The sequence below is a fragment of the Meleagris gallopavo genome, chromosome 20, assembly GCF_000146605.3.
Source record: "Meleagris gallopavo isolate NT-WF06-2002-E0010 breed Aviagen turkey brand Nicholas breeding stock chromosome 20, Turkey_5.1, whole genome shotgun sequence".
In the NCBI taxonomy this organism is placed as follows: domain Eukaryota; kingdom Metazoa; phylum Chordata; class Aves; order Galliformes; family Phasianidae; genus Meleagris; species Meleagris gallopavo.
The window spans coordinates 8,157,838-8,176,655 of record NC_015030.2 but is presented as its reverse complement, the minus strand read 5'-3'; the positions used below and the strand labels follow the sequence as shown (position 1 = coordinate 8,176,655).

Genomic DNA, 18,818 nt, shown 5'->3' with positions numbered 1-18,818 from the left:
GGATGAAGAAGGATATTGGAAATGGCACTAAATCATTTGGTTATTTCTCTGTAGAATATATTTCTACAGTTTACTGCATATTAATGTCTTTGCTCTTATACCTTTTTGTTCTTTTTCCTCCCTCTATGCTTTGCCTCTCAGCACTGGAAAGCTCTGTTTGATCAGGTATGTGAACAACTGATGTATTGTCTCTGTCTTGTGAGCAAAGAGTGTAACCCTTACTTAATTTCCTCTGTACCAGATTTTGTGTGCTTTTAACATACCATCTAGGAGCTCCGTGTTCCCAGCATGCAAGTCATTATCATCGTTACTGCTTTGGGCCTTCCTCTCTGTTCCTCATCAGAGCTGCCAGGTGCAGAAGTGGGCCCAGCCTGACCACCCTCTGAGCAGAGCTGCTGCAGCAGGTGCTCTGAGCACTGCGCTGTCTTTGCTCCTTGGGTGAAAGGATCTCCTCTCTTTGAGACTGGCAAACAAGGACCAGTGCTGTAAAATCCATGCTTTATTATTTTAAAAAGGTTCCTTAATTTCTAAATTGACTCGTGCAGGATTACATCTGTTTGTTCCAGTGGAGGACCTGCTGCTTTTAACTTCTACAGGATAAGCAAAATACCTGCTTTTCTACCAAAGGCTGTGGTCATATCAGATAAGTACTGGGGGTCCGATCTGTAGCCAGGTGAAATGCACACAGTTCTGCAGAGCTCTGAATTAGAGCTGCTGAGAATTTGGGCTGCAGATTCCAGTTTGTAAATTATGCTTTTAGCTGCTTTAACTGACATGTTTGCTTTTTGGTGTTCCTTCCATCTGCTAGGCTGAAATATGAAGCAGTTATAAACTGAAGAATTTTTCTAGGGTTGACTTGCTTCTAAACTGCAGCACACTCTGGGTGTCACAAACTTCTGTGCTCTTGCATGTCTGTGTAAATGTCATCTTCTGTAAGTGAACTTACTGTGATGCTGGCATTGTCCTGGCATTGCTAAAGTTCTGATAGGTTTTTGTCCCTGCATTACAAGGGAGCAGTTTTGCTTCTGTATGGCTGAACTACAGAGCTGAAGGCTGCCATGCAGTCTCTGCAAAAGAATGTTCTTGGTTCCTTGGGGGTCTTGTTATCATCCAGCCAGAAACTAGTTCTGGTGAGTGCGTGTTTATATCTGCTTAGCCGTGACCAGCTGCTAATCCACACATCTGAACTGCAGCACATTTGATGTTGCTCAGTCAAGCAACTGGCAGTGAGGAATTAGGTTGCTACAATTGTTGTTCACACCTAAGTTGTGTGGTGTATTTGAATTTGCCGGGGCTCATAGGAAATGCTGCTACTCCAAACGTGGGTTCGAGACAAGCTGTTCGTGATCTGAGCTGAATGTTTGCTGCAGCCACTTGGAATTCTCTCCCGTCTCTAGAGTTGGACCTAATTTGGAGTCTGATTCTACAAGCATCCTTTGAAGTCATTGAGTCCTTGTGGGATGGGGATCTTGGCTGGTAGCTACCCCAGGCTCAAAGGAAGGAATGGGTAATTTCCCCCTGGACTTGTCTGAATAGTAGATGTCTTTTTTTTGGGTTGCAAAGACAGGACTCTGATAATTAGCTATGTTTCAATTAGGACTGCAGTGGAATTCTAAGCCTTGTCTGTAAGGCTTTGTAATCAAAGAGAATGCAACCTGTGACTGCTGGTTGTGAGTCCTGAATGCATCAATAAGGTCCTTGTTGCCTCTGGGCAAAGCCGAGGAGCTGACGTCTTCCTGGAGAGCAATATCAGCTCTGCAATGCAATTAGCCCTGCAGTGAATTACAGGATGCTGTTTGTCGTGGAACAAGGTTGCTATCTCAGCAGCTCTGTGATGGTAGGAGAGGAGAATGTTTTGTTTAGCTCTAACTGGCATCTGTGTGAAACATGAGGAGAGTCTTGTTGCAGCTCTGCTGGGAGATGCAGCCTGGCCTTAAATGTGTTTAGGATGGAAAGGAGTGGCCAAAGATTTATGTGCCCTGTGCAAGTGTGACTTATGGTCTGGGACCAAAGTTTAAGTCATCTGTTCAGGTGGGGCATGTGGGCTTCTGCATTCAGCACCTCCGGGCAGGGCAGCAGAATAAGAGAAGACCCTGGGGGAAGTGTTGGAGCGGCTGGGAGTCCGCAAGTCTTTTGTTTCCAAGGTGATTTCGTCTGATGGTAAATGATGCAAAGGAGAGGTCAGCAATCCCCCGTCCTTGCTCTTGACAGTGGTGAGAACGAAATTACTATTAAAGCTTTTTACTTTTTTTTGGGGGGGGGGGGAGGGGAGGAGGTGAAGTTTGCAAAACTTTACTTCGGACTGACAAAAAAGTAGTTTTCTGTTTAGACATATAAAATGTAAAGGATTTTGGTGGTGGTTTTGACCCTCCCCTCTCATCATCTTAAATGAAAAACTCAGAACTTCTGGGTGAATATTGCTACTCAGGCTTAAAGCTGTGCTTTTCCTTATTTGTTTTGGAGGGGAAGCAAAAGACACTGATTTCTGGAAGAATTTTTCTATTTGTTTTGATCCTGCTCTGTTCTGTCACACTGGGAGCTGTCAGTGACTGAAGCCACAATCTCCTGCCAGGTTGCATCTTTTAAGAAGTAAAAACTAAGATTTAGCAAACCGGCAGGTCCAGCTCTGCTTCCTGGGCTTTGATGTTCAAAGAAGCCCTCCTCAGAACAAAATCCAGAGCGTTTTGGGGGGTCAAGACTTCACCCAGGAGCTTGGGAGCTGGCAGACAGGCAGTTTCCAGTGCTGCAGCCGGAAAGTTACAGTACAGCTGCTGCTTCATGCCATCCTGAGGAGATGCATTTTTTATTATGAGGCCATGGCCCTCGAGCAGCTCTAACTCACTTTTATATGGGAACTTTTATAGGGTTTCATACATTTATTTATTGTGCTCATAAACACCCTCCACCCCCACACACGCATTAACTCTGCATCTGCTGCCTTCTACAGAGCTGCACTGACTGAGCACACCACAGTCTGTGGAACCCAGGCTCTGAGTAGAGCAAGGCATTGCCTTTCTCTGTTCTCCACGGCCACTTGCATTGCATTCACTTATTCTTCAGTGGCCAAAAACGTTCTCTTTTGCTCATCTTCAGATAATCTCAAAAGCGAGACAATCCCAGTAGCAGGTCCTGGCGGTTTCATACTTCTGTGTGCTACTAAGATCCCTCCTTAATTCCCTTGCATGCATGTCCTATTTGAACCCAAGCTGGATGATTGCTCCTGCTTTGCTATGTCCTTTCTAAGGCCTCGGGTGCCCTTCTTTGCCTCTGTGTCCCCAGTGTCCCTGCTTTAGAGAAGACTGCAGCTAATCGGTATTACGCAGCCCTGGGCCATACTGGGTAAAAGGGACTATCTAAGATGATGGTGTTCCTTATTAGGACCAAACTGTCTTCCAGAGGTGGCTTTTAGCTGCTTTAGATGCCAAGAGCTCATGTCATCTCTGTCTCGTCCCCATGGTTGCTGTGATTTCAAGGGTGAATTTGTATTACCAGCCTTCATCTTGGAGTTCTCACTTCTCCTCACCCATACCTTGGTGTGTAGTCATGACAACAAACTTGTTTTAAATAGCCCCACACACAGCTCTCCCAAAAGACCCTCCTCTCTGGCGCAGCACCTTGACTCTATTGCTTGTCAATCCAGGCTGTGTTTTTGTTGCAGCTGCTTTAGGAATCCTGGATTATTTCCTGAGACTTGCACGTGGGTGTGATGGCAACAGATGAACAGAGTTTATGGGGAATGCAGAGAGATGCCAAGTTACCCGGTCTGTGTGGGCAGCTAATGGAAAAGTTGAGCTCAGAAATGAGACTGCATGATTCTGGACCAGGCGTGTGCTTGTCAGGAAGGGTTCAGTTGCTGACACTACCAGCAGTGGGTGCAGCTGAACCTGCTCTGTCACAGCCTCTAAAGCATTAAAATGTTCTTGAAAATATGCTGCCTTTGCAGCCTCCTTAAATCCAGGGCTGGTTCCTGCATGACTGAAATTGCAAAAAGCAATCCATAAAACCAGGCCAGCTGTGATCGTGGTTGGTGGTAACTAAGAAAGGGAATTATGTTGAACTTGATGATCTTTTATATTAACCATGCCCCTTTTCTCAGGATAGACTTTAACACAGCTGAGCTCTTTCCCATGCTATAAAAGAAATTCCAGTTTGTTTACTGGGATGCTGTTGAACTAAACATCACACTTCCCTTTGAGAAGTTTCCCTGGCTGCTGTTGCTGGCTGAGGCTGGAAGCTCTCTGTAGGTTTGTGCCGGGTGATTTTACCACTTTCTATTGCTTTGCTGGTTGGTGTGGCTCCCTGGGAGCAGGCAGAGGAGAAACTGCAAGATGGGGAATAGGAAACGATGTCTGTGTGAGCAGCAGTGTGGGTGGGAGTCATGTGCTACCTTCAAGTTGTTACCTGGATTTTGGACTTCTGCTCTCTCTTTAATTTGAGCCCATCAGAACGTTATGTCTGCATCTGAGCAGCGTGGCGCTGCAAAGAGGAGGTTACAGGAACTAGAAATAGGAAATGAGACAAAGTAATAAACTTTGACTCTAATATGGATGGGAGAATCAGAGGTGCTGATGGAAAGACTGTTCAGTATGACAACGGATTAGCACCAGGGTCTGCCTTGTCTGCTTTTTGGACATGTCTATGAATGTGACTAGAAGCTTTCTCCCTTTTCCCCCCTCCACCAAGCTGTGCATTGTAAAGGGGAAAGACACTTTACAAGGGTCTCTTGGCAGTGCACAGAGGGGGTTCTGCATCTGCCCCACGCCTTGAAGTCTAATCTCATTTACAGTTGTCAGCGTGGGCTGCTGGAGGAGATGAAAGGCAGAGGACAAGGAGGGAGAATAGATTAGTCTCGAGCAGAGGGCACTGGGGGTGCACCTGCCTCTGTCCCACTACCTTGAGGAGGGGCTGCAATGGCAGCTGGGCATGTGTCATCTGCTGCTCTGTGAGGGGCCGGCCGTGGAGCACACGATTAATGACTCAAGGGGCTGGGCTTTTATGAATGATAAAGCCCTGGGATTTAGGCAGGGGCTCTCAGGCCTTTTTTTTCTGAGCAACGCCATCACTTTACATTTCTCAAGTGGCATTTTGGGTGCAGAGAGCTGCTGTCTGTGACCACAATGCTTGCCTTTCTCCTCCCTCCCCAAACTGCGCTGACCTTTGTCATGCAGCATTAACCCTTTGACTCCTTCATTTTGGGTTATAGGGTTAGGAAAAAAAAGATTCCCTTCAAATTCACTGCCCTTTGGACAGACTTGAAGGGTAGAATGGGCTGGTAATAGAGGATCTGGTTTTGCTGAAGGAGATTGCTGTGATGATGCTGTCTGGATTGTCAGCCCCTTGCTGCCTTCTGCCAAGGGCTCTTTTGAATGCAGCAGTCCCCAGGAAAGGGGAGATGGAATTTATCTTCCCTTCAGTCAAGAGGGAAACTGAGGCACTGAGCAGTGAATACTTCTGCTGGGTAATGCTTTGTATTTTAGCCTGTCTGGATCAGCCTGTTTCTGTCCCCAGTGTTGATGGATGGCAATCTCCCAACACTTCAGGGCTTATGCCAAGATTTGGCTTATAGCCATGATAGCCTGGAGTGATTGCTCAGCATGAGAAAGCTACCTGGAGATCATTAATCTTCCCACTTCTTGCAGGGTGAGCAGCAAAAATTCCCCAAGTTCCTGCTTCATATTCCAATACCACTGCACACTGAACACCAGCCAGCCCCTGAGCTTGGTATTAATCCCTGCAGCATGAATGGTTTGTGATCAGCCACACCACCTCCCCTTTCCCTGGCTGTTGGAATACTTCTCTCTGCAGTCGCCACCACCCTGTATGCTGACAGTTGGCTTTGCTTGATAGCCTCGAGCATGAAGCTGGAAGTAAAAGCCATCAGTGTGAAGCAGACATCAGCAGTGCAAGAAATGCAGCACAGTGAAGCTTGTGCTGGTAGAATGAGGCATCTCCTGAAATGTTTTAAGGAGTCTTAAGAAACGCACTGAAAAGCACATGGAGGCTGAGTCAGTCTTACGCAGCTCGTGAGTTACTGGCAGCTTGATGTCTCTAGATTTGTAAAAGCCTCGGGAGGCTTCCTACTCATTACACATTTGTGTACCTTTGCTGTCTGAGCTTCCTGAAAACCTGTGTGTTGGAGAGTAGCATCTGAGGGGCACAGCAAGCTGCATTCAGGCTGTTGTATCCCTGATCCCAGCTGCAGTGAGAGGCTGCAGTAGCTGTGTTTTGCCATTCCAGCTGAATGTGCTGGGTGGGTTTTAGGCACACAGATCTTTGCTAATGCATTGTTCTCAAATCCTGTCTTGCACACAGAAAATCACTGAAGCAAACAGAACATTTAAGCTTTCGTGTTTAAAAAGAAAGGAGGGGAAAAAAGCTGTAAACACAGACTGGATTGATGCCATTCTGCAAATCAGCTGGTGCATTGTGCTCTAGCTATGTGCTCTGTTATGATGGAAGGGAGAGAGGAGGAAGAGATCATCCTGTCTCCTGAGGAACGAACCCAGCTGCCTAGCAAGTTGAAACAGTGTGGAGGTGCTTTTCCAAGCCATCAGCATTTATGCCTTGGCATTTACAGGCCTTTTAAACTTACTTTCTACCAGACCTGGAAAGTATGTAGTAGGAAGTACGATGTTCTTGTTGCCTTCATTTATTTGCAGTGAACACAAATGTACCTGGGCACACTTGCAAATTAAATGCAGCATTGAGCATGTTTGAGTTTGGCAGCAGCCAAGAAGCTGTGATCTCTCTCTGCCACCTTATTAGGTATTCTACAATGTGTTGGCCTGAAATCATCTTGATGCCAACGCACCTTGAAACGAAATAGCTGAAGTCCAGTGATGGGCTGAGCTCTTCCAAAGCTCTCCCTGGAATGTGGCTGCTCAGCTCCCTGAAGCTCCTTTGGATATTCTTGTCTCCCCATATGTGTGTCCTGCATACTGCATCCTTCCAGCAGCTACCTGGTAATTCTGAGTCGATGAAGTGTTTGTGTGTGTGTGTATTTTAGTGGGTTTGATCTTATTTATTTACTTACGGAGTGTTCTGTTGGAGTAGAGCTGCCTTGAGACTGATATTTTGCCTTGGGCTGTCTTATGCAAAGGCTGCTGCTGCTGTCTCATCAGCTGCTCTGGGATCAACACAGAACTTCCTGGTAGCAACTTGTCTTCCGTGTTTGAAAAACACAAACCAGAGAAGAGTTGTAGATCTCTGGACGTGACCTTGTTTAGAAGGTACTAATTAACAGAGCCAGTAGGTTGTTCTCAGTGCCATGGAATTACGAAGAGAATGCACAGAAATCTCACACGGACCTTGAGTTTGTTCAGCTCTAAATATTAAATTCCCAGCACTAGCAAAATGCAGAGGATGTATGTATTCTTAGTATATGTTCCTGTTGCTTAGGAACAGCTGTCTGCAGTGACCCTGTGTTGCTGGTGAGAAGAGTAATGATGTATGAAACTGATGTTAAACAAGCAAGATCAATCTTCCCCCTAGGAGCTGTTCTTCGTGTTCTTTGATACTTGACATCCTCTGTAAGCAGTGCGTACCCTGGAGTTTCCTCAGTTGCATGAGGGAAGAATAAGCGAGGTGGTTGGAGGCAAAGCTGTTTGTGACTGCCATCATACCTCACACACTTCTTCAGGGAGCTTTTCTCCAAGGAAGAACCTTCCGTGATCCTTCACAATTAGGTACCAGTGATGATGAAGGCCTTGCTTTGTGTAACATGCTTGTTTGTGATGTATAATTGCGGTGGAACTGCTTGCTGATGGCAGCCTGCAGCCGGTGAGCCATGTTCTCCATGCTTACTGCTTGATAGAGAAAGGATCAATGTGCTCTAAGGCGGAAAATGGGAAGTTTGGCTCTGAATTGATCTAGTGAAGCACTTGGAAACAAGTGTGAGAAGGCTCCCAGGCCTCTGGAGGAATTGTTGGGCATCCCACCGTGAGGGTGACTACTGCAATGCTGTTCAGTCAACCTGGATCCCAGAGGCTGTGCTGTGCTGGCTGGTTTGTGTGTTCTTCACCTGATTGGAACCTTCTGCTGCAGTAACTGCCTTCCACAGCACGGGGTAGCTTCTCCCAAGGTGATGATAGCTGGACTATCTCTCAAAGGATAGTAATGTGTTTGAAACAGATCTTCCAACCTTATTCCCTCTGTGGCCCTGGAGCTGAGAGTTGCCCTTGCTGCATTGATTTATGGGATCATTTAGGATTGGTGCTGGTGGCCAAGAAGAGCTGGAGCAAAAAGTCATTTGCTAGCTGCTGATTTATGGCTATAGTAAACAGTCCTGAAAAGCACAGTAAGAATTTTCTGGACCTTATGCAGTTCCAGCTGACTGGTAGCTCCAGGCTGTTATTTGACCATGTGGAGTAATAAAACTGAGAAAACTAATTAAATTTTGGGCCTACCACAAAACAAGCTAGTTCATGCAAAAAATTACTCTGCACTTGCAAGCAACAGTGACTTTATAGGCTTACAAACCTGTATTTAATGACCAAGCATGTAGGATGGTGTGTGAAGTACTACATCTCTCTGCTGCACTACTACACAGCTGTGGATGAGGGAGTCTGTCTGCACCTATCTGGGTGAAGGTGGTTTTTCCCTTCCTGGGGGAAGGGGCTGTGTGCTGGCCAGTTCTGTGTCTAGATCTCATACTGACAGAACATCTTTTTCTCATGTTTTGGTAAGATAATTGTCACGATTGCCAATCGCAGAGCAGATACTTGGAATTTGAAAGAATCCATCTCAAAGAAAAAACTGTGAGGTGATGAGATTTTAAAAATATTTATTTACAAGTTTTCCGTTCTTTTTCTGATGGATGCATTTGAATTGTCATAGCACTCAGTGCCAGATAGCATGCATCTATCCCAAGCTTTGGTTTTCTCCTGCAAGCTGTGTTATTGCAGAGCTATTATTTGACCTAAAAGAAGTGTGTGCATACTCGCTGCTATAGAATACTGCTTTTTCACACATCAAATCAAGTCCCTGTAGATTTTCACCTCCCTCCCAGATCTGGCAGACAGTGAAAAAGGGAGCTATTTTTACTCAGAAATGTTCTGTTTCAAACCCAGAGTATTAAATGTAGTTTTCTCCTGACAGGCTTCTTGGCTGATTGCTGTAAAACTCCATACCTTTAAAGGAAGGAGAAAACTTCCTATAGGAAGGGAAAACGTTGGGATTTTGGGGCTCACTAGATGAAGTGGGTGGGTGTTCCTGCCTGACCTTCATCTCAGTGGTGTTGCATGCCAGATATGTCACTGAGAAGTAACAGAAAAAGACCTAATGTCTCAGATCTGATTAACTTCTATGACTTTATTGTGTGTCTTGATTGGATTACATGCGGAGTTTTTTTTTGCTGTTTTCTTAAACAGGTGCTTATCGCTGTGACATATGAGGCAGGCAACAAGTTAGAGTAGGAAGGCCTATGAATAAATGAGTGGTGTTTGCTTCTTCCCCACTGCTCACCTAATTCTGCCCTTCCTTTCTGCAGATCTTCTGTAGCTGATGCCTGTGAGATGTGCCTGAGTGTGGGTCTCACCCAGCAGCCTGGGTGCTGGACCAAAGAGCACCCGATTGCTGGCTGCAGTTCTGTCACTTTTGGGAAAGACTTCTGATGAAACTCTGCATTAACCTTCCATATTCGGTTTTCTTTGTTTTTTTTCCTCTGAACATTTTAGTTACAAATCAGGGCTTGATTATTCTGCACTGTACATTTTTTGATTTTGCTTTTGTTTTTGCTTGTATCATAGTAGTGGCTGTGGGCTGTTGGGAATTGTCCTTATTCAGCACTGCAGTGGGCCTCCTTCAAGGACTTCAAAGCTCATTCTCCAATGTCAGTTCATTTAGTTTCACTAGTTGGAGCAGAGAATAAGATCACTGATCATATCCTGTTACAGTGGAGGACAGGCTGCTACAGACCTAAAAAAAGGCTGGATTTGTGATTGCCCCTCATTCCCCCATGTGCTGCCTAACTGTGTGGTACCCAGTTAAGAAAAAGGAGAATGTTTTTACATGACATTTATCCCATGTTCATCCTCTGCTGACTTTTATTTCAACAGACTTGAAATAGAAATAATCTTTCTTCTTGCTGTAGCTGTAATTGCCTTGGGTTGGACACTGGAGAGGCTCATTCACCTATGCAGGATGATAGAAGGTGCGCGTGCTGCTCTTTCATCTGTTTCCAGATAGCTGTGCACAAAAAAAAGTGAATTGTAGGTGTGATATTGGATCACTGCTCTGTACCATAACAAAGAATAGATGTACCAGCACTACTTTAGCTGTTACAAGATCAAAAGAACTGTTACGTTAAGGATGATAATGTCTGGTTTGGCAAAAAGGCTGAGAATTTGTCTAGGGTTGTAAAATATGTCCATAAACTTAAGCATAAGCATAAGCTTTAGTGACCTGGTGGATGTAGGGTGCATGGAACTTGAATGCATTTCAGTTGTGAGCACTGCATGTATTGCATTTACAATCTCTGGAATGTTCAGTCTCCCATTGCACCTGGGGTGCCTTCATGGGCTGTGTGTTTGTAAGACATGGACTTGGTGGTGCTTCATATAAAGAAAATGTGACCATTAAGTTGAATTACGGTGGGCGTTAGTTTCCTTTTTTCAGATTTAATGTATTAATGTATTTCACACCCAGTGCCCCTCAGCAGCTTGCAGGCTGGATATGTAAATTGGGAGCTGCAAAGGATGGCTGATCCATTAATAGGTGGAATTTGATGCTCACAGATATGAATGCATTTAATGTTGCATGGCAATGGCTTGCTTGAATTTTTAAGTCGCCTAAATATCTCTTGTTTGAATTCAGTGGCTCAGGCTATATTTGCTACAAAAGCTATGCAGATAGGGAGACCATATGGTTATAGAGGAGTGCCTGTTGTATCTGTGAGTATCACTTACACCGTTTGTGTATCAAATGTTATTCCAAATAAGCTGTGAAAATGTGAAACTCGATATTTGAAAACAGAGCATCGCAGTTCAGATTCATGGTGTCCATAGGAATAAGTCCTTGGAGATGTGTTCATAAACTGTTCTTCAGGAAAAGACAAGTTTTATGCTTCCATGGTAGGATATATGTCACTGAAAGGATTCTGTTGGTCTTTACAGATCTGCCACTGTGGGGTTTTAAACACAAGACAAAATCTTGGCCCTTCTGAAGGGCTGCCCCTTTGCTTCCTTTGGGCCCCATGCTGATTTCATTACTAATTTCAGAAGGGTAAGGACTTTTCCTGATTTTTTTTTTTTTTTAAGTATTTCTGTAAGCGTGAAGATGTGGAAATATTTGTTTTCTTTTGAGGATTTTATTAAAGCAAACACAGCATACACCCATGCTGGGAAAGTGTTTATGTGATAAATTTCAGTTTTCAAGCACGTGAGGTGGTGGTAATGTTAAGAGGTGCACTCTGAAATCATTGCTGCTTCTCGCTTTTCCCTGAGCTCTGAGACACAAACACTTCAGCTCTTCATCACTTAATGCCAAGCTGGGAATGGGAGCAGCAAATATGCAGAGTGTTGTGATATGCACTGCAGAGTTGTGGCAAGGGAAAAGATCATTCAAGTCTGGATATTCCTTTTTCCCCATGGATTCTATGGTTATTTTAATTAGCGAAGCACCAAGCTTTGGGTGGAGGCAGCAGGGATTTGCAGCTTGCTATGGGTTGGCAGCTGTGGTAGTTTACGTGGTTACTGTGCTGAAGTTCTGCTGTTGCCTGTGTAACCCTATTTTTGAAGATGGCTTCTGCTGAAATATCTGTACATAGGAAGAGCTGAATGAAGAGCACACTTCTTCCCTCTCTGATGGAGAAATACTCAGACTCACAGATCGCATCTCGTACCAGTGGCAGGTTTGTGTTTATCTTGTGTGAAACAGAAGTAGTGCAGATCCCAGAGCAGCTTTACAGCTGGGCCATAGCTACTTCCTTTCAAATGAGAAGAAATAGTGAGACTGACTGTCACTGCCTCACATCTGTTGCTGTAGGCGCAGTGTATTTACTGTCCTGTGCATGTCTATATGTAGTGGTTACTGTGGAGCTAAACAACACTAAAAATCTTACCTGTACATCTCCTGTCCAGCTCCTCCAAGACTTTCACTGTGATGAGCAGAACCTGGTTGTATTCATTTTCCATCTATCCTCTCATTCCTCATCTTTGCTATCGTTAATTGTTAGCATCTGGCTTGAAAGATTGCCTCTTAGCACGGTGCTGATGGGACGCTTCCACGGAGGATTAAGGCTGGAGTGGATTGACAAGGGGCGGTCTCCTTGCGGAGGGCAGTTTGCCAGTTGTGTGCAGGCTCATCGCTGCTGCTCTTCCAGTTACTCCAGTTCACATCAGGTCACAGGCAAGAGCTGGTTGCAGCTCCACTCCCCTCACTGCAGCCAGCTGCTGAGATGTGGCTTCGTGCACCCAGCAGCTGTGTGGCTCTACAAGACTCACTCTCCTTACTTCAGCTGCATCATCCCATGGAAGTGTTGTCATACCTGCATCACTGGGTGGTTTTCTACTGTGCAATTGCAGTGCTTTGATCAAGGATGTGGGTAATGATAACAGCACTGTGGGGCACGGGCAGTAGTTGAGATGTCATTTCTTACTGTAACGTGCTCCCTAGGGGGCAATATGTCTGTAAATCACACAAGTGCTTTCCTGCAGCTTTGCTTGCTTTCCGTTACCACTTTGACTGCCAGGATCTCAGAAAGCACAGGCTCCTGCACTTCTAAAAGTACTTAGCCTGTATTTCCAGTGCCCTGAAGCACAGCTGAAGGCCCCACTAAGCTTACTGAATCCAAGCCTTGGGAGATTATATTTCTTCTTGCTTTATTTGGTTTGCTTTCCTGTGGAGTCTGCCTTTTCCTTTACATGCACAAGATGCTGGGGAGAATCCACTGACGTTTCAGAAGATAGGAGCTTTCCTCTTGCTCTGTTGGTTTTCTGATCTGCCCCTAACAAGGCCTAGGAATCTCTTGTCCTTTCCCAAAGGAGATGTTGGTCCTACCATTAAGCAAACTGAATCTGTTTCCTTGCAAAGACACTGTGGGACCTGAAGGCACCTTACGTCTAATACGTCTGTAAATTTAAATCTCAAAGACAAATGAGTAAAATCAGCAGAGTTTGCAACAAGGGGCTCAATTTTTAGGGCTTCTTGGGGGTAATGTTAGAAGTTATACACAGAGTTTAGAAATGTTGTTGAATTATTATTATTATTATATGAAAAAAGTATGGTTTGTATTCCTCTGTCATTTTGAGCTCTTTGAGACAGCATCTCTTTTATTTCTTTTATTAAAGGTGTTCTTATGGAACTGTGGAAGTAGGAATTGTAACATTGCTTGTTATTTCATTGCCCAGGTGTTCTTCATCCCCATGTCTCTTTGGCTTTCCCCAGCTCTCCCTCCTTTCCCTCCTCAGCTCGCCTTGAAGGGCTGGGAAAGCCGGCACTGCCACATTATATTGCCAGTCTGATTGTTGTGGGGTTGTGTTTGTGCAGGGGAAGGTCACGGAACAAAAAGACCACCAGGCAGGGGTGGGCAGGGGGGGTTCAGTCCCTCTCCTTTCAGTCCTTGTGGCAGTGGGTGGGAAGAGTCTTGTTTGTATGACAGGATTTCAGGGGCTGATGACTTTTTGTTTAGGTTTCTTCCGTGGCTGCTACACAGGCCCTGGAAGGCTACAACAACAATAGAGCTCTTGTATGAGATTTGTGGGGCTGAAAAGTGCTGAGATAACCCAGAGCAGTCATTGCAGGACTGGGTGTGTGGATGCTCTGGGTGAGGTGTTGGTGTTATGTCCAGAGTTAGCTCTGCAGAAGCTCTTCTGGGATGCCTGAACTCTGTGGAGTGAGATCCTTAGCTGGATAAATGCTATGAAAGTTTCTCTTTGTGTAGAATGAAGGTTGCAAGGTGGAGAGACAGCTCTGTGGATCTGTTGTATGGCTATGCTTCCCTGAGTATTTTTCAGACTTCCAGTCAATGATTTTTATTTGCATTTTATCTGCCTCCTTCCTTGCCCATCAGCTCCACACTTCCAACAGCATCACTGCTTTTAGACAGGACTTGCTCCCCTATCATCACTGTCCTCTCAGCCCTCTTTTGCCCTCCACCCTTACAAAACATCTCAGTTTGTATTTACTGTTGACTTACACAAAGGCCAACATTGTCAGCGAGTCATTTCAACTGTCCTGAGTTAATTTGTGTAAAAGAGTTGACTAGCCTGTGGTAATAGTTTTGTCTTGTCTGTCTGATATGGGACACTTAGATTCGGGGAGCAGGAAAGAGCTAGAATTCCATCTGGATGTGGGTTGGGGAGGAGGGGGCAGATTGGTTCCATTCCTTCATGGATGCTGCAGCAGCCCTTTCTGGAAGGGGATGACTTGTCAGTCACTAGCTGCTGGCAGCAAAGTCTGTCTGATTCAGAGGTAACAGCTGCAGCTTCCCAGAGATGTAGATTCCAGCAACCTCCAGCCTGAGCTCCTGGATGTCCCAACTAAGAAATCCGTCTTCTGCATAGTATTTATGTATGTAAGCATTGTTTTTAGTAGATGCTGACCCTGTTTGAATGCTTCTAGACTAAATAGTGAACTGCCTTGTGTTGTCATTCCCCACAGTACTTGTAACCTCTCCTGCCTGTGTTTGGATTTCTTCCAGAGAGCTAGCCGTTCCTGCAGGCAGGCACTAAAGGGAGAGGAAGGCAGCTGGGATGGAGTGCAAATCAGGAAGCAGGCTGAAATGGTATGATCTTTTGACCCAAAGCAATGGCTGGTGCTGTTAGAGCTTGCTTGAACCACAGCAGCTGCGCAGCTCACATTCCTTTCATTAAATTGAGAATTATTCATATTCTCTCACCCTCCTGCCTAGTGCTGTATGTAATGTGATGTGCTAGTACCCAAGCTAGTAGATAGAAAACCAAGACACAATACTGTTCGCAATTACGTTTCTTCATGGGCTCAACTGTCCTGTGAAGCTGCAATGTTCAGGCTTGCCAGCTTGCCAGAGCATCCTTTCTACAGACTCTTGCTGTCCCTCTAGCACTGCTGTATGCTTGTGTATTCCTGTGCAAACACACATCAGCCTCACGTCCCTGCTGTTTCCAACAGAGACTCACTTGGATATCTCATTTGTAGATATCATCAACCTCAGAGTACTTCCTGGGAGTGCTTTGACCTTTTGTCTGCTTTAAACCCTACTTAAAAATCCCCCCAAGAGTATTTGGCAATTTCCAATTTTTACTAGTCTCTTACTAGGTGACAATGTAGGAGTGCTACATGGAGGTGGCTGGAGCACAGGCAACTCATTTCAACTACAGTCATATTTTAAATCTCCTGCATCCTTGGGTGAATTAGGCCGCTGCCCTGGGTTCACATTACAAATGACAGTTTTCTAATGAAAAATTTTAAAAATGCTATTGCCCACTATATTGGCCTTATGGAATTTGAGGGAATTTCCTCTAAAATGATCAGTGTTGAAAGCTAAGGCAGATGCACGAGAAAGTCTTGGCATGACTGAAATCTCAAAGTTTTACCTGGAGAAGTTTTGTTTTGAAAAAATTGTCCTGGCGTTAGAAATTGGTGGGAAGCTCTGCAGACAACACAGATGATAAGCAGTGTTTCTGTGTTGCACATGCGAACTGTGTGTAGTTGGATAGCGGTACACTTGCATCTGTTGGGTTGATCCTTGTAATTATCTTGCTGCTTTATCCCACCAGCTATTTCCATGTCAGTGGCTCAGTTTTGCTACAACTCCTTTTGACGGGGGCTGTTTGGCCTTTGGTGGCTGCTGTTTGAGTTGTGCTGGGTTCATGAGAATCTGCTGACTGGGAGCAAAGAAGGTGTCTGATGGTGGAGGGATTATACAGGGGCAGACGATGGTAACACTGTCTGCTCCAGGCAGCTTTTCTGCTCCTGGATTAAAGTTCATGCTGTGTTACTTGTCTCCCTCTCTTTAAGGCCTTGTCAAGTCTGTGTGGGAAGCTATTCTGTTTGCAGTGTTTAACTGTGTGCCGCTCTGCTCTCTCTCTGCCTCATTTCTCCTCCCTCTTCCCCCTTCCATTCAAGCAGCATCTTTCACTCTTTCCATTCAGGCCTGTCTTTGCTCTCTGCCCTGTGTAAAGCTTCTGTGCCTTCCTTACCATTCATTACCTTTTTGCTCATTCACATCGCTGCCTGCCTTTCTCCATTCATCTGGGCTTCCTCTCAGCCCGCCTGGGCTGCCCTCTCCTTCTGCCCCTTCCCCAGTCCTCCTTTTGTGTCTGTGCTCTCCCTTTTCTGTGACCGTCCAATCTGCAGCAGTCTGCAGCAAGCTCCATGAGGATGCTCTGCTAGAAGTTCATCTCTCTTGGTGGGCTAATTAATCCCCAGTGGGACTGTTTGAGGAAGATTTTCTCTTGCAGGTGAGAAGACTCTTCCCACTTCCCAGCGTTGCAAGAATGATGCATGAATAAGAGAAGTATTGCCGTGTCCTAAATGTCATTTTCAGTCTGGTCTTCCTGTCTCTCCATCCTGCCTTGTTTTCTCCTTTGTTTTCAGTTGTTGCAGTTCTGGGGTTGGGGGGGTTGAGTCACTTTAAATTTTCTATTGCTGAGGAATGCGACTTCCATTCTCTCAATTACGCTCTCCAATTATGGTTGTTAACCTGTATCTTTGCTTATTTCTTCTAAAATCTGTATTTGGGCTGTTTGTTGCTGTTGGAAATGTTATGAGCCTAGACCAGCAAAGCATGCAAACAGGCAAAGCTATGTGGAGATTTGGCCTGTGGTTGTCCAGTTAGTCAGCAGGGCTGGACTGGTGATGTAAGATTTATGACTTTCAAGACTGAGCTGTGAGCTGCCCTGCTTGCCTGGCCTGTTGTATTGGTTGAGGATGTCTATCCAGCAAAATGTGCAATATGACCAGCCCAGGGTCAAGATTAAAAATCATATTTCCATCTAAAAATAAATAAATAAATAAATTTTGTTTTAGAGTGCCTCGGCTTCTTTCCATTAGTCTTAATGCAGTTACATAAATAATAGAAGAGGAAGAAGCAGAACTGGAGAAGGCAGAGTCTATAAACACATCTTTCTGCATGAAATCTTGTGGCAGAATGGAGGGCATCTCCTGCCATCCATGCCATCTCATTAATTGTGTAATTATCTCCCTCACTTTCAGTGCTACGTCGTCTTCCTCGTCAGTGTTGCTGATAATGGAGCTTCTGTTTACCCTGGCTTCTTTTTAGAGTGTGGCTTTGGTTTCAAAGCCAGCACAGTGGCATATTTTGAATAATTTAGTTCTGGATGGCTTGAAGGCTTTGTAATTTCCCAGCTCAGGCTGGAGGCTGATTCCTGTGAGTGTTCTGCCAGGAGGCTGATCTGGAGCACGGCAACGGGGTTGCTCAGAGTGGTGGGTCATTGAGGCAGCAGAGGACTGAAAGCTGATTCAGCAGGCCCTGTGAGTGCATCTTGGCTTTCTTCCTCTCTCTGTCTCTGGAGGACTTGCATTCAGAATCCCACAGACATAGGAAGGAGAAGGAAGAAAGCTGCATTTAAAAATGTTCCTGGTGGTGGAAACATGGATTTTGGGTACTTGCCTGTGCATTATAGGCTTTCCCAGCAAGGAGAGAATTTCCTGGGGTCTCTGAATGCCGGTTTTGCTTAGTCTGTTGTATATCAGTAGTTGCTTGGAGCAGGATCTAAAATTCTACGGAGTCAGGGAGGTAAGGGCAGGAGTTCTTTGTGGTGTCTGGCTGATGGGCCTTTGTTCCAGTCGTCACTGGCTTTGGTTTTGGAAAGGCTGATTGGTTTCTCTATGTGAAACCTTGGCAGAAGGCCATCTGTGTTCATGTTCTCCCTGTACTGCTTGGCCTTGTGGCTTGCTAATTGCACTTTGTTGTTGTAGTTATCACCCTGTCATGCTCTGTAACTACTACCCAGCACTCACTGTGCAGGGTCATGAAGGCGCAGCTACATCGCTTTTGCCTTGTAGACAGGGAAGTCCAGGCACTCTGAGAGACTTGTTGGCTCACTCTGGAAGTCTGCAATACCAAGAATCAAACCTTCCCAAAACTTTCTTTCCTGTTTGCTTAATAACTTTACAGTGGTGCACTCCTGAATCTCCAAAGAAAAGGGCATCTTAGACCAGCTCCCTCCATTTCCACTTTGCCATGTGCTACACACAGAGAAACAGTTACACAAATCCAGGCGATGGGCTGTGTGTTCTGCAAACACTGCAGATGCTGAGCTGGAAAGTATTTTGCTCTCTTGCAGCAGCTTTCCTATGGAGTGGGTGACGTCTACGGGCCCTGTCTGGTGAGTTAGTGAGGTTCTTTCTTTTGTGCTTAAATATAATCTGGCTTTTGAGAGCTGGGTGATGTTTCCAGTCCTCCAGTTCACCTCAGGTCAAAGCAAACTAGCATGTGTTGAAGGTACAGCTGGACAGCCTGTAATCACTTCATACTGACTGAGCAGTGGTGGTTGAATTCATTATTAACAAAGGAAGAGAGTGTGCATCACTGAAGCCAGCACTAATGTCTTGCCACACGTGTTCATGAGTCTCAGATTTGGTGACTTAATGGTGAAAAGATGAATTTTGAGGTGAAAAGGTAAACGCTGGCCTTCATCTCTTCTGGATTAGGGTTCCTCCTCTCATGTGCACTAGAAGAGACAGAAGAGACAGTAGGATCATTAAGTTGCTGGGAAAGTCATTGCCACCAGATAGTGATGAAATTGTTAAAGCAGACCTTTCTCCTGCCCTCCCCTGGATAGTATGAGGCAGTTTTTCACCTTCTGCCTTGTCATTCCTTTAATTTTCATCAAAGCATGAAATGCTACATATCCTTGCATGTTTAAAAAAAAAAA

At 45.1% G+C, this 18,818-nt stretch overlaps 1 protein-coding gene across 1 annotated transcript in view; it reads left to right on the top strand.

Annotated features, from left to right (window-relative positions):
* Nucleotides 1-13,821: 13,821 nt before the first annotated feature.
* The window catches only part of RHBDL3 (rhomboid like 3), a 31,035-nt gene continuing 26,038 nt past the window's right edge, over nucleotides 13,822-18,818 (top strand). The window contains exon 1 of the mRNA XM_031556347.1: nucleotides 13,822-14,722. Coding sequence (XP_031412207.1) covers nucleotides 14,720-14,722 — 3 coding nt within the window. The 5' untranslated portion in view covers nucleotides 13,822-14,719. The remainder of the gene's footprint in view (nucleotides 14,723-18,818) is intronic.